At 41.9% G+C, this 14,439-nt stretch overlaps 1 protein-coding gene and 1 long non-coding RNA gene across 3 annotated transcripts in view; one reads left to right on the top strand and one right to left on the bottom strand.

Annotated features, from left to right (window-relative positions):
* Window positions 1–14,439, bottom strand: part of LOC138191033 (uncharacterized) — a 62,143-nt gene that overhangs the window by 20,770 nt on the left and 26,934 nt on the right. The window lies entirely within an intron of this gene.
* The window catches only part of otp (orthopedia homeobox), a 28,586-nt gene continuing 17,440 nt past the window's right edge, over window positions 3,294–14,439 (top strand). The window contains exons 1-2 of one of the 2 annotated variants that reach the window (XM_046625350.2): window positions 3,294–3,733; window positions 7,223–7,404. In XM_046625350.2, coding sequence (XP_046481306.1) covers window positions 3,688–3,733; window positions 7,223–7,404 — 228 coding nt within the window. In that variant the 5' untranslated portion in view covers window positions 3,294–3,687. Of the gene's footprint in view, window positions 3,734–6,866; window positions 7,049–7,222; window positions 7,405–14,439 lie in introns of those variants that run through there. The other variant, XM_046625351.2, reaches the window with a different exon arrangement.

The following is a 14,439-nucleotide window of genomic DNA, read 5'->3' as shown; positions in this document are numbered from 1 at the left end:
TGCATGTAGGATATATCGTTGGCCAGAATACTTTTCACTTTTCCACACGTACCGACATGTGCAATGGGCGTCCAGGTTTAGTGTGCGAATATATTATGAAAGAGGAGCCGACCCGATCGGCAGCATTATTTATCCCTGAATGCAGTGCGATGAATTTTTCAAACATGTTTGTCAACGTTCATCGAGAGCTGACAACGAGACTAATCATACTCGCGTATCAGGTGTCCATAAAATTGCAGTCTACAGTTCTCTGTCGGCTTGAATTATTTTCATTTTATTCTACGATATTTTTTTTTCCCCCCCCCCTCCCCGCTTTTGAAAAGCGTAATTCAAGAAGCTCCGCAACTTTGTTTCATACAGAGGTGAAACGCGAGGTAAAACAGGGACTGAAATTTCTGCCGTAAGGATGGCGATCCTTTGGGCGAAAATAATTCAAAAATTAACTGAGGAATTTCACGATGAGGATGATACAGGTAGGTATGGTATGGGAAAACGGGGGATTGGCTGAGAGACGGGGGAAAGTTTCCTCTCTAGTGAAGCATATTTTCCATGTTTATTAAATTTCTTTGCCAAGCATTCCGCTGAAAATTTCTATATTGCCCCTGCTCGCTTCCTCTCTCACCCTCTCTTTCTCTATCTCTCTCTCTCTCGCTCTTTTTCTCTCATGTTCTCTTTCCGTTTTTTCACCATGACAATTGTACGTACATTTACAACAAGCTTAGGAATTGCCTCTTGTTTAGGGAAAAATAATAGCATTCAAGAACAATAATAACAATACTCACTAGGAAAGTGAAAATACTCGTCGAAACGAAAAAATTTGACTATAGTGAACAATTCATTCGGAAAAGTATCTATTTTAAAATTTTCAGAATAATTCTCAAAAACTGTATTTTCTTTTTCAAACATTTCAAGACCGAGCCTGTGATGGGCTAATTTTTATTTATTTATTTTTTTTTTTGTCAGCACTTTTAATATTTTTCGTCAATTAAAACATTGTTTAAACGGTCTGGAAATTTCGAAAAAATTCTTGAAAATTACATTTTTCACTTAGGACATTTCGAGACCGGTTTCATTATGAAGTTGATGAAAAAAAGAAAGTTGAACATGACAAAAAAATAGACAAAAATCGCTCCGCAATGGAATCGGTTCAGAAATGTTCTAATGAAATGTTTTGGGAAGTTTCCAGGAATTTCCATAACGTTCAAACAATGTTTTAGCTGACAATAATTGAAAGTGTTGAAAAAAGTATAAAAAATGAGCCCATCGTGGGCCCGGTCATAAAATACAGTTTCTGTAAATTTAAAAAAAAGATCCTTTTCAAAATCACTTTAAATATTTATAAATAATTGAACGGTTGAATAAAAAATCTAAAAAAATTCGCGATATCGTTGCAGAGTTGGGACAATTGCCGATAATTTTTTAAACAAAATCAGAAATGGCGAGGGTCAGACGCTGGTCGGATTCGCATGAAATTCCCCATATAGGGGCCATTCATTAATTACGTAAGGGTCCCGAGCGGGAGAAGAGGGGGGGGGTTAAAAAATCTCTACGTACCCTTATCTTGGAGGGGGGGGGGGGGGGGGGGTTCAAAAATTGCCGAAATCGTCCTTACGTAATTAACGAATGGCCCCATAAGCAGACTATTCTCTATTCATCTCCCCGTTTCTGTTCCTTCCTCGCAAATCGATTAAACGCGGCTGATATAAATTTCACAGTGAGTCAAATTATTTATGCCCTGCATTACCGTATTACAAATGTTTGAACAGCGGCGACCGCACACGACGTGTGTGCACCTCTACGACGGATGGATTTGTACCATATGTGCAGTGAGGTTGCAGACGACGAAAGTTTCGATGATGAGATGGTGCGGGAGAAGATGAAGAGAAAGAGGAAGAGGAATAGGAAGAGGAAGAGAAAATTCACGCGAGGCGTCGAGTAAAAATGGTATTGAATTAAAACGACGTTGAAAATAAAAGACAGTAGAATCCATTCCGGCATCAGCGGCAGAAGCAGAACCAGAAGCAGAAGCGGCGCACCAGCGGCGGCAGCAGCTCACGGAGCCATAAAAATAAAATTTCAATAAATCTTCGCGGGAGAATCTAGTGGGGAAAGCGAGAGGCGGGCTGCCTGCCCATTGGATATCCACGCCCGGAGGCTACGCCTACACAGAAAACAGAGATACCCTCATCCCCTAGATGAACGCGTCCTTCTCACCCTCACCCTCACCCTCGCCTTCTCCTTCTCTCTTCTTTCCTCCCGCGCCCGGCTATACCTGATCTCCGCGATGTAGCTCCTGCACTCCCGACGCGACGTTCTTCTTACCCTGAAATATAAGAGACGAAGACAAAAATTGCAAGTTTCTTCTTCGCTCTGCAGGATGCCAGCAGCAGACCTGAAAGAATCTTTCTCTCTTCTTATATTTCTGTGTCTGTTTCTTTTTCTTTTTTTTTTTTTCATGCAATTTATAACATTTTGTGCTTGCGATATATAATTTTTTCTTCTATTATAGCAATGAAGACCCAGTCGTACTCAATCGATTCGATTGAGGGTCAATTCACTGACGTACAATTGGTCAGACTTCCTTCGTGGTCAATAGGATGAACGAGTGCTTGTGAAAATTAATCGAGCAACTGAAAGATGAAAGAATATCGAAACTCGGTAGTCGATTGTCTATCTGTGTTTTAAGAAATATCCGCTGATCCATTTCTGCGCAGTTACTTCGAACGCTAAGTCAATCAATGCCTACAAGATGCCTGGCATGAATCATACAGAAGCAACGCTATTCGATGATGTAAATTTCTGATCGCGCACACCACCTGGTATCGAACTATTTAAGTAGGTACTGGTCGGTCTCAAATAATTCCAATATTGTCGGATTTCGAATCGAATTTTCATCCAACTACATATTGATGAACGCAGGCAAAATAAGAGCCTAACTTCTGATCAATCCATAGAATCATGAGAATTTGATCGATTTAGTATAAAATTTTACTGAACAGCTTGTACTGTTTCATCACAATCATGAACAAAGAGTGTTGCATTTGCATGATAAAAATGTTGACCCTCAGTTTGTAGAGTAGAGGATGTGAATCAAGGGTGGATATTGAGTGCATAGAGTACCTACCCGGGCGTGCTTCTCGGGCGTAGAAGGGTGTATATAAAGAATATGTTTTCGTTGTATCACAGTCGTGGAAGCGCAGAAAGGTGGTAGATAGGTAGGTAGGTAGGTATAAGGTGAAGGTGTATCCGTGCGGTGGGGAACGCAAAGCATCGTCGTCGAGGTAGTCACGGCGAGGTCGGAAACTCGCGATTTAATATCCCGCCCACAACCTGGGGATCGTCTACGTGGGGGATAAGAGGCGGGGGCGAATGGTCGTCTTGGTGGGAGTCGGAGGGCCGATATGGCAGTCGGCGGGCAGTCCGCTGTCTGCCTTTCAAAGGCTCGGGCCGGTTATCGATGAGAGTGTATCGTCAGGGCGCAATAAATCGACGACGAGAGTTTCACTGGGTAAATCATTGCGTCAAAAGTTGGACCGCCGCCGTCGTGCCGACCCCGTAAAATACCACCGATAAAAGTCGCGCGGTGTCCCTTACCGGGGATCAAATATCATTCTGACGTTCGTTAAAGGAAACAGTGTTACAATCGAAGATACCTCTACCAGGATTGAGTTTCGTTCCTGGGAAGGCATGCTCAACAACATCTCCACCGGCGGCTCCATACACGGAATCCCCGGTAAATTCACCACCAGATCAATTCTCTACAATTTTACTCACTGTTCAACCTCTTCTCATCATCCCCTTGTAACACAGTTTCACCATCCCCCCAATCGTCGTTCTATAAATTCATCTTTGTCTCTTTCTTCTACTTCTACTTCTTCTTATTCCACCCCAAGAGAAAAAAACCTGCAACGGTTTCACTACACCCGGGACCGTTTCACTTGCGATACCTCGAGTCACCTCGACGCTCCTTAGTGTTGGAAATTCTCAAGGACACGAAGAGGATATAAAAACACAAATCCACCGAGCGAAAGAGGAGTGAAGTCCAGACAGAGGAACCTCGAAACGGTGTGACATTTGATTCCGCAAGCCGGAAAGGCTTGGGTGCACGATTAAAAGACTAATGTATTCACATGTGTCTGGAGTATCGAGATTTCGCACCATGCCGATCAAACCCGATATGGTTTTACCTATGTATATACATGTTTAATACGGCAAACCACCGTTGAAGAAAAGTGTATTCCGGTAAAAGTTTCGCCGAATCAATTTCGTTGATGAAATAAGAGAAACGTATTAGAACATGGAGAGTATAGTATCGACTGTATACTGAATACTGTCGTCAAATCTTCGATGATCTTGAAATTAAGATGTAGGATAAAGTGTGTCGTCGTTTATTATGTACACACTCGCACCTTGCGCGACATGAAAAATATTCCGTGCGTTCAAATCACCGACGAATATCGTACAAGTATGTATCATTATCGGTTCAATGCCAAAGCGAAGTTCACTCGTGAGTCCCTACCTTGGCTGTAGGGAAAGAAGAACAATTTGAACCGTCAAAAGAATAAAGGTCCGTCAAACTGATCAGTGAAAACGGAGCTACGGTTTTGATTGATCAGCGATAAAGATAAGAACAGTTTTGAAACAATCTTTGGAGTGACTTTAATATTGGCATCACGTTTTTGCTCTACTTATCCGATGCTCAAATTCCATACTCAGCAAGAGTATCGAGAAACAGAAAATACAAGAAAAATTCAAATGCGACAGATTTCAGCAATGCGGTAGCGAACGCACGTGGCGTGTTTTTGCACGGGTCCTTCTAATTCCCTCCACGGGGCCATGAGCTCGCGGGTCTGATAAGCGTAATTAACTTAACTCACTCAGATTAAATTAGCCGAGAAGTTAAGGAACCAGTAGAGTTGCTCGACCTCGAGCCAGACACACCTCACAATCAGCCGTCGGTTCGGTCTCCGTCGGATGTGGCCGACAGTTAACTTCGCCCGAACTACTCGCGGTTTCGACGTTACTTTTTCTCACTTTTAACCCAACCATCGATCTTCTCAACCTTTTCGCACGGTTTACTTTTTGCGAGAAACGTACTAAACCGCGTGTGACAATAAATCCGCGAATTGACCGCAACGTTATTAAAACATATCATCATCGACGGAGGTTCGACGACGAATCAATGGTGCGTTGAATGTTCGATCCACCGGAAACACCGCGCGACATTTGACCCGGGAGGAACAGTTCTTGCCGCGGTAGTATAGAAATGGTGTAAAAACTGAAAAGTAGTAGCGAGTCATGTGTTCGTAAAACACGGAGGTACACGAGAGGAAGCGCGTCGATGAAAGGCATCGGCGTGTCGGTGTCTAATTAGTATTCTTAGACGCTACTTAAACAAGTCTACTGTGAGTTAAAGTTTGGTTAGAGTCCTTTTATTTGATTTAAAACTTCTTCACTTCGGGTATTATGTATACCCCGTATACACACGTATCGTATACCATACGCTCAAGATCACACACCAGACGACACTTAGCCGTCGTTGCCCCGCTCCTGAGGGTGCTGCACTCCTATGTGCATTTATGCCCATTGCCTACACCACCTCGGCTACTTGCTGCTACCATGCGACACTCCTTTACCTCGAAGTGGAAGAATTACGTGCCCGGCGTAACGCGGTGCAGACGATGAGGTTGTAGGTTCAAGTGCCAACTCGACACTTCCACCATATAACAATCGTACGCTGCGAGATTTCACGGTGATGTTTTCACCCCTTTTGGCACGTCAGTGTGCATCGTTCTGCAAGACGGTTTCGGATGAAGGTACCGCTGCGGTAATGACCTACGGGTTTAAAAGGCGCGCCGAACATCCGGCGGTATAATAAAGAAGTTTTGCCCGCCAATAAAATTGGTATAAAACCATCAGAGATGACCGTAAAAATAAAACAGGAATAAAGAGGCGAGTTGTAAACTCGGTTCTCATTGATACCGTCCCTATACACCCGTGGTTTAGTGAGTCGATACACCCTCCGAGGTGGTCCGTGTCCCTATCTACGATATATCACAAACTTTAGAGACCGGCCGCGCTTTTAGCGTAACACCGGTAGCCGGGTGTGGAGTACGTTAGAAAATCATAAGCTGAAATGGAAACGACTCACGTGGTGAAGACGGAGTGCCGCAGATACTTACATGATCGTTTTCGTGCCCGAGTATTACGTAGGCATGTAAGAATCTATTTCTGCTGGTTTGCAAACGTACCCCATATGCTCTTGCTGTACTAACTAGTTCATTGCGTAATAAGCATACTTATGGTGCAACGGTAGGCAGGTTCAAGAGTCGCGGTTGTGGTGGTCGTGCCTGTGAGCGAGCCACACACTCCGAGACGACTAGTCGAGTGTCGGGGGTACGTGGGGATGGACAAATGTGTGGTGGTATTTGTTCGCCTAGAAGCAGAGGCCGGTGACGATTCTAACACCTCGATGCTAAGTGACCAACCGGCGTTCGTGCGTCTCCTCCCCGTCGTCGGGTGTACCTCTGGGTGCGCGAACGACTCGCTCCTTAGCCGCTTGGACTGCACGTAGGAGCTACTGCTCCTATACAAATTTAAACTGCACCAGGACCGAACGAACGGGTGGCGGCAGCAACGGTAAGGAGGATGAGAAGAGCAAAAAGGAGGAGGAAAACATTGAGAACAAACCGTGCGACGGAGGAACGGTGGATGAAAAGGATAAGCAAAAACTGCGCGTAAAACCAAACATGCATTGCAGTGAGGTGGAGTAGAGGAAGAGGTGGAGGAGGAGGAGGAGGAGGAGAAAATACGGAACGGAGTGTAAAATCACCGGCGAATGTAACGCTGGATAAGGAGAAAAGGAGCCGGTGCACCATTCTGGCAACTTTGTGACCTGGAGTCCTTCTTTTCACCCTCCGTAGGAATAAGAGATCTCCCGCACCTTAGCAAGCAAGAATCGAACCAATTTTGGGGGTGAATTTAAGTGACTTCAGCTTCGACGGGTTGCAATCAACTATGCTCGGATCAGACGCGTTCACCATTGACGGTGTGTGCAGCAATGGTCTCGCTCTCCTATAAGTGTCTCAATGTTCCTAATCACACCTACCAGTATACTTTCCATGCGCGAGTGTCCGTTGTCTTTTTCTCTCACTTCGTTCTAACGGAGACGTCCAGTGGACGATACACTGAACGACCCCGACCCGGTGCTTCATGATTTCAGGAAACTCGGGGTCGATCGGTCAAGGTGACGACAAACCGGCGAAGCAGAAACGGCATCGGACGAGGTTCACACCGGCGCAGCTCAACGAGCTGGAGAGGTGTTTCAGCAAAACGCATTACCCCGACATATTCATGCGGGAAGAAATCGCAATGAGAATCGGACTGACGGAGAGTCGCGTTCAAGTAAGTCCCATTAAAAGTACTAATATTGCTACTTCGTCGTCGTCTTCTTCTTTTTCTTCTTCTACAATGTAGGTTGTTCCATCCCATCACCGTTACAATTACCCGAGGCTGAAGCTAGCAGCCAGAACTAGCAGCCAAACGTTCCAATATTCATTTGAACAAGGTGGTGAAGTGCGAAAATAAAAATTTTGTGAAACACCTTGAACCCCCAATACTTTTATAGAATCATAAGGGTAAAATTGAATTGCATTTCTTCTATTCTCAAAGAGTTTAACTCGTTTGGCTGCCAACTCTTTCTGCTAGCTTCAACTTCATTTACAATTACCACTACCCTAAACGCTAACGTTATAAGCAGCTAATCAGCCGGTAAATGCTGCTCAGTCGGTTAAATTCCTGCAGGCCGGCGTGCAGCTATGTGTATAAGGAGTTTACGGGAGTTGTTTGAGAATCAATTGTGAGGCCTAATGCGGCTTTTTGGATTAAACTGATGCGGCGAAACTTGCGAGTTGCTAAGCCCTCCGACGAATGCTCTACGGGGGTTGAATTTTCCCGACCGCCATACTGCACGCTGCGCCGCGATTTCGTCCACCCAAGCATTACATCATCTTCAAAAAGGGAAAAGCATGCGCAAAAACAAGTTGATGGTGTCGTATGTTCGTGTGCGAAGAGAATTAGCAGACGCAAATCTAAACACGACCATTCATCTTTCTCCCATTCTATTCATCCCCGTCTGGGTAAACCTGTTCCACGCATCAATGACAATTTCACGTTTAATATCCGTGCTTTAGGATGTTCGGAAAATTTATCCAGAACGCGTTAAACGCGATTATCCGTTCAGTTTGATTACGATCCTGACGATTGATCGAGTTGCAAACGATTAACTTGTGCGGGCATTTCATTTGCGGAGACAATTTAATGACCAACCCGAGACTGCTTTTTTTTACTCTTTTTCCTTTTTTTTCTTTTCGTTCGAGGCGTCGTTTTTTCATCGAAAGGTACCGTTCAGTGAAAGGGCGGAAAATCGCGGGGGGTGCGTAAAAAGTGGACCTCCGTTTTTTGAGCCGCCCGGCACGTCGGGAAAAACGCCGGACTAATAGAATATCATGAAAATTTTATCTCCTGCTCGAACCGTCAGTCAACCAACGTGTGCCGTCTGCATATAAAATGAGGGTGGAAGCGCGCGCTGCGCGAAATTCACTCACTTATATAGCACGGAAACTGACAGACTCGTGCGAAAGTGTGAGGTGATATTTTTATACGAAACCCTTAATCGGCAAGACTTCTTCAATTATTACACAAATTTTTCTTCTTACTACTAATATCGTAAATTAGGTGGGTACGTTGATAATACTTTTCACCGTTTTGAATTAATAACACACTCGAAAACGTAACGAACAAATTAGAATTGCAGTTGTAATCGGAAAATTTAATATTACCCGCAATTATAAAGACTCCATAAATTGAACACATTTTCAAAACCGGTGGTTTCAAGATGTTTCTGTAGTCATTTCTGAGTTCCCCGAGTTATAAATAACGCTAAATGGTTTCTGATGATGTTAATTCTGATAAAGTTTTAATGCTTGCGAGAGAATATCGTGAAAATTTTATTGTATTTCTGAATTGGCTGGTAGAACTTGCTGTCTAAGGCGTTTTATGAGTTTGCGGTATCTCGGTTGGTAGGAAAAGGCTCGTGAGAGTCAATCCAAAGACTAAAACTTTTCGAACGCAGGAAAAAAAATAAAATAAAATCCGATCGATAATTATACATGGTTAATAAAATTGGAAAATATAGTAAAAGTCCTAAAATAACTTGTTCGAGATCCTATATCGATGAAGAAAAGCGTTCGCGATTGATTCTTGGTCGCTGTAACGAAAAATTTTGAAATTTCATTCAGAAGACAGAACAATTTTCATTTCTCTACTCAACGGCTGTAGATCTTGAGATATTTCGATCGTTATTCCAGAATTCCTCACTGGTATTAACTATATATGACGAGTAATTAGAAGAAATATCTAGCCGTTCATTTTTTTAAGAACATTAATTCAGATTGTCCCTTGTAGAAAACGACAATGTATTGTAAAGTTAAAAAGCAAAGTCATTAATTTCTTTACCTTTCGTGATTAAATATCAGCTCGTTTCTTCATTTATCCAAATTGCTCAACACTTTCATTAAAGAAAACAATAAACAACGATTAATATTAGCACGCTAAAACATTTTTAAACATTTTTTTATCAATGTGAAAATGAATGATTCGCTGATCCAGCTAAAGTTTAGTATCGATATAAAGACAGCAGAGATTATCACTCCGATAGCAAAGATTTTTCACGGGCTACTCAAACTTGCAAAACTCTATCTGTTGCAACAAATATCGTATCCGTCTCTGTATCGCCACCGAAATACGTTGCTAGAGTAGCATTTTTTTTTTTTTTTTTTACCTTGATCGCTTAAACATAGTTTAATAATAAAAAAATACACACAGCCTGCGATATTCCGAAGAAGAAAAGAAAGAAAATCATAATCTCCGAAATGGCAGGAATGAAAATACGTCAAGACGTTTCAACAAGCCCTCCTAAATATATATATATATATATATGTATATATATATAAACCATGTATTATCATGTCATTCCCTCCGTCTTCTGGCACTCAACTTATAGGCAGACAGAGCAAGGAACAAAATGAAAGTCGTCCTCGGAGTAGCGCGGCGGCAGTTCGGTGAATTCAAATCGTCGAAATGTAATTGAAAGAGAATTTCCATCGAGTTCTACGCGCATATATATACATGCGGAATTCACCCCCTATATACACCTACACCCATACAGACTAACCATGTTCGTAACCAAGACGTAAGCGTGGCCATGGCATCTCTCTCTCTCTCTCTCTCTCTCTGCAGGCACGTGTATAGGTATACATGTACGTGGGAAGGCAGGGTAGGGTAGGCAGGCCGTCGTTTTCCACAGTTTCCAAGGGAACGTGTACCTGAAGCACGCCGAGGGTTGAGCGGCCAATCGGTAGACGCGAAAGGCGCCGGCGCCGGACGTCGCGACGATATCGAGCGCCGCTATCAAAGGCTACTTCTTCGCTCTCCATTGCCAGGTCGTAAATATCCTCCACCGAGGGGGCGTAAGCTTATATTTTTTTTTTTTTATTTCTCATTTTTTTATTTTTTTGTTTTTTTTTTTTATTTTTTGTTTTCTTTTTTTTTAAACAAAAACACAGGCAACAACATTATTCCCCTTTTTTACAAATTTCAATCGGTCCAACGTGGGCTGGAGATGTGACATTTTGTCGAAAAATTTTTGCCAGACGGTAAAACGGAGACAGGAAACCGAAGCAAACGCGTTTGGAAAATATAGGGACAAAAAACATTGAAAAGAATAAAAAAAGAAAAGAAAAAAAGAAATGGAGGAAACTGTTCCGTTTAAAAAAAAAAAATCGTGACAAGTGTAAAACAATGTATTGTCATATTAGGCTAAAAAAATATTCTCTTTCTCCGGATACATCTCGTTGTACGGGATTCGCGTATTGACTCGTCGGAAATTTGCCCGATTGTGAAAATCGCGTTCAATTGCAGAGTTTTCACGCGAATGGCCGAATTCGCGGTAGAAGATTCTTCATCGTATTGTCAGTATATTTACTCGTCGCTCGCGGTCACTGGTTCCGAGTAAAATATAAGAAAAAAAAATAAAAAAAAAAAAAAAAACAACGAGACTTGAAAAATTCAACAGAAAATTTCGCGAGTTCGATCGCGTCGGCAATGTGTACGAGTATACAAAAGCTCCGGCTCTGTACACAGAAAATGCATTATCGGCTAACTTGCGCGTGATCAATAATTCACAGTCTAGAAATAACCGTCCGGCTTGAAATCCGAGAAGAGGAAATAACGAATGATTAAATAAAAATGAGGAGCCTGGTGGATGTACAAAACAACGGGGGTAAAAACACGGAGGTGACGATTTGAAAAAAAAAAAAAAAAAAAATAGAAATAAAAAGGTATACCTACATACATATATAATACATATAACCGATCGCACTGCCCTGAAAATATATCATACGTATATTATACATATATACATATATATATATATATATAATACTCGGAAAATTTGAATCGCTGAGATATAATTGCGTTTGAATACGTGTAAAATATCAACGCACCGATGGAATTCGATGGCGAATATCGAGTCTAGATTTCGCGATATTTTAATTGCGATTGGCGCATTAAACGCGCTTTCAGGAACTGAGTGCTAATCAACCGCGGTGCGGTCTTTTTGCCGAAGCGACGATAACCGATTTAATTCCAACTTTAATTGCTAAGTAAGGGTCGATTAAACCCTGCCCTCAATTTTCGCGGCTGTGCAACGCCGTTTGAAACTGCACGTGACGTTACATTATACGCACAAGTACCTTACAAATATACGCGAATAAAATTTTGTGTCGGCAGCGAGCCGTTGGATAGCCATTCGCGTTTCTAGCCCTGTACAATAAGCTCGGCGGAACGACGCCAGTTAACATTTGGTTAAGTTAACTACCGGTTAAGTTAACTGCGCCAGGTAACCGTTGGACGGGTCCCTTTCGTAGACGGGGATACCGGTCTACGTCCCTTCGATTACACCCGAGCACCACTCTACGCCAATTTCATTAGGATCGGATTAGGAAAGTATTGAACCGATCTTAAAGTCGAGAGAAACTAAATTTCAAACTTCTGTACTGTAGACATTGTGCTTGAGTGCAAATGAATTTTTAAAATGGAAATTATACCTTTCGAATTTATCCTCGAGTTATATCAATCTCAGCCCATAAGCGAAAAAATAAATTCAAACTCTTGTCTTCGCCAGTTTTTTTTTTTTTTTTTTTGATCCCGGAGAAGCTGTGAAAACTGAAAACCTGGACCGATGACCCTGAAAGCCTGATCAGTTTGCGGACGAAATTAAAAAAAAACGTGTTGACGGAGGGTAAAGGAATGTTCAAATTTTTTCGTACCTTTGTATGTTAAATTTGAGCCTTTCGTTTTTCTAACGATTTAAAATAAATTTGATACACCGTTCGGGAAATAAAAAAATCTAAAAGCGACTTGGTTTTCCACGTCTAACAGCCGAAAGTCAATTGAAAATACTAATACCTAACAAGGGATAAATAATTGATTACCAAAAAAAAAAAAATTAAAAAAATTAAAAAATCGAATCTTTCCTCCACTTTGCCAAAACTTCGAAACTTGAATTCTCTCTCTCTCTCTCTCTAAAGACGAAAGAAGTTAGAAATTCTGACAAGTGTTTTCAGCAGAATTTTCCACTTACAAGATTAAAAAAAAAAATAAAAAAAATAAAAAAAAAAAAAGATTCACAAAATCTCGGCTCGGTTCTGCGAAATTTCAACATTATAAACGTAGCAATACGTATGATCAGGAATGATTTAGAGTATATAGGTAAAGAGAAGGAGACTCGATCTCTCACCGAGTCATATACGTCACTTGTCCATTCCCCCGGGATTCGGCAATGACACCATTCACCCGTATCCCTTGGGATTCTTTTGAAAGCAATACTTTGTAGATGGAGTCAGTCAGACTCGAGGTGACTTCTGGGCCGAATTCCCAGCGCATATGCGACTCTCCTCGTGATCCGTATACATGCCCACTCGATCTTCCCTCTCTGCGAAAATTTATACACCGTGATTACTTTCGTTCGTCCACCGCGAGACGCTAGTGTTGTACATACATACGTAAAGTAATGTTCGTTAATGCCTTGGGCTTTCGTCTAACTTGTTTTCGATCCGAAGCAAAAATGCGAGTTAGATTCTATATACGAATCATGTGACAACGACCGGCGACGCAGCCGACGCGAAAGATTGGGAATCATCGTCACATAATTCGTGTATAGAATCCAACTCGCATTTTCTTTCTGACCGCAAACGAGTTAGACGAAAATTCTAAGGCAATAATCAAAATTACTGTATACAAGGGAAAATCATTACGCGACACCTGTTCTAGGATAAAAAAAAAAAAATCAGAACAAGAGAAAGTAAACGTGGACAATGATTCCAGCATTCCTTCTTTGTTTTTTAAAATTATTTTTCTTTCTTCCATCTATTTCCAATTAAATAACCTTTCGTGAAAAAAATCGGGCGTTGTTTTTCCGTTGTTCCTTTTCGGCTTGTTTTACATATACGCACATACATAAGGCGTATGAGATTGCGGAGGCTCGCAGTTTTGAGAGAGGGTGAATTTTAATGCGGTATAAATATACATAGGGCACGATATTGGCCCTTACATGTCGTCGGCCGAAACTATACGCGCCACCTACGTCGCGAGGATTCCTGAGGGGTGGGGGGATGAAAGGGGGTCCGGGGGCACAGGGATGTTGGCTCAATGGACAAACTGTGTTGCCACAGCATCCCGGGAGAATTGGATCATCCGGAGCCCATTCCACCGTATCATATCAAACCCCCCCCCCCCTCAGCCCTCGATTCTTTCGCGGAGCCTCGTCATTTTATAAATCCCGACGTATTAATGGGCTCGAGGTTTGGAAATAAGGCGACGGGACCGGCGATAAACACCGCAATTCGAAAACGAAGGCACTCTCTTTAGACCTCTGAACGTCAACACGGTACAAGAAGAAGACGAAACGAGATAAAGGATTGAGAAAACTATCGATGAACGAGGATGGAACAATTTTTTCTACATAGATATTTTGTACTCTTTACCGGGATTCTCCCATACGATTTTTTCTGTTTTTTTTTTTTTTTTTTTTATTTCACAATAGAGAAATTGCAACAATTTTTGCCCAGAAAATATTTCATTGGATCGTAGAAGTGTAACGAAACTGAAAAAAAAAAAAAAAATTGCATATCGAATGTAACGCTTAATACACCATTGATCGTTTAATTTGTGCACAATGAATGGAAACCAAGGTTTTCAAAGATCCGATGTGGATGAGGTTTAATAAGGTTTCCATTAACGTAACGAAACGCTGATGAAAACAATTAGTATCTTGGAATTTAAAAATAACTCACAAAGTGTTGTGTTTCCAAAATATGA

The sequence above is a fragment of the Neodiprion pinetum genome, chromosome 5 (genome assembly GCF_021155775.2).
Source record: "Neodiprion pinetum isolate iyNeoPine1 chromosome 5, iyNeoPine1.2, whole genome shotgun sequence".
Lineage (NCBI taxonomy): Eukaryota > Metazoa > Arthropoda > Insecta > Hymenoptera > Diprionidae > Neodiprion > Neodiprion pinetum.
This window is presented reverse-complemented; position numbering and strand designations above follow the sequence as displayed.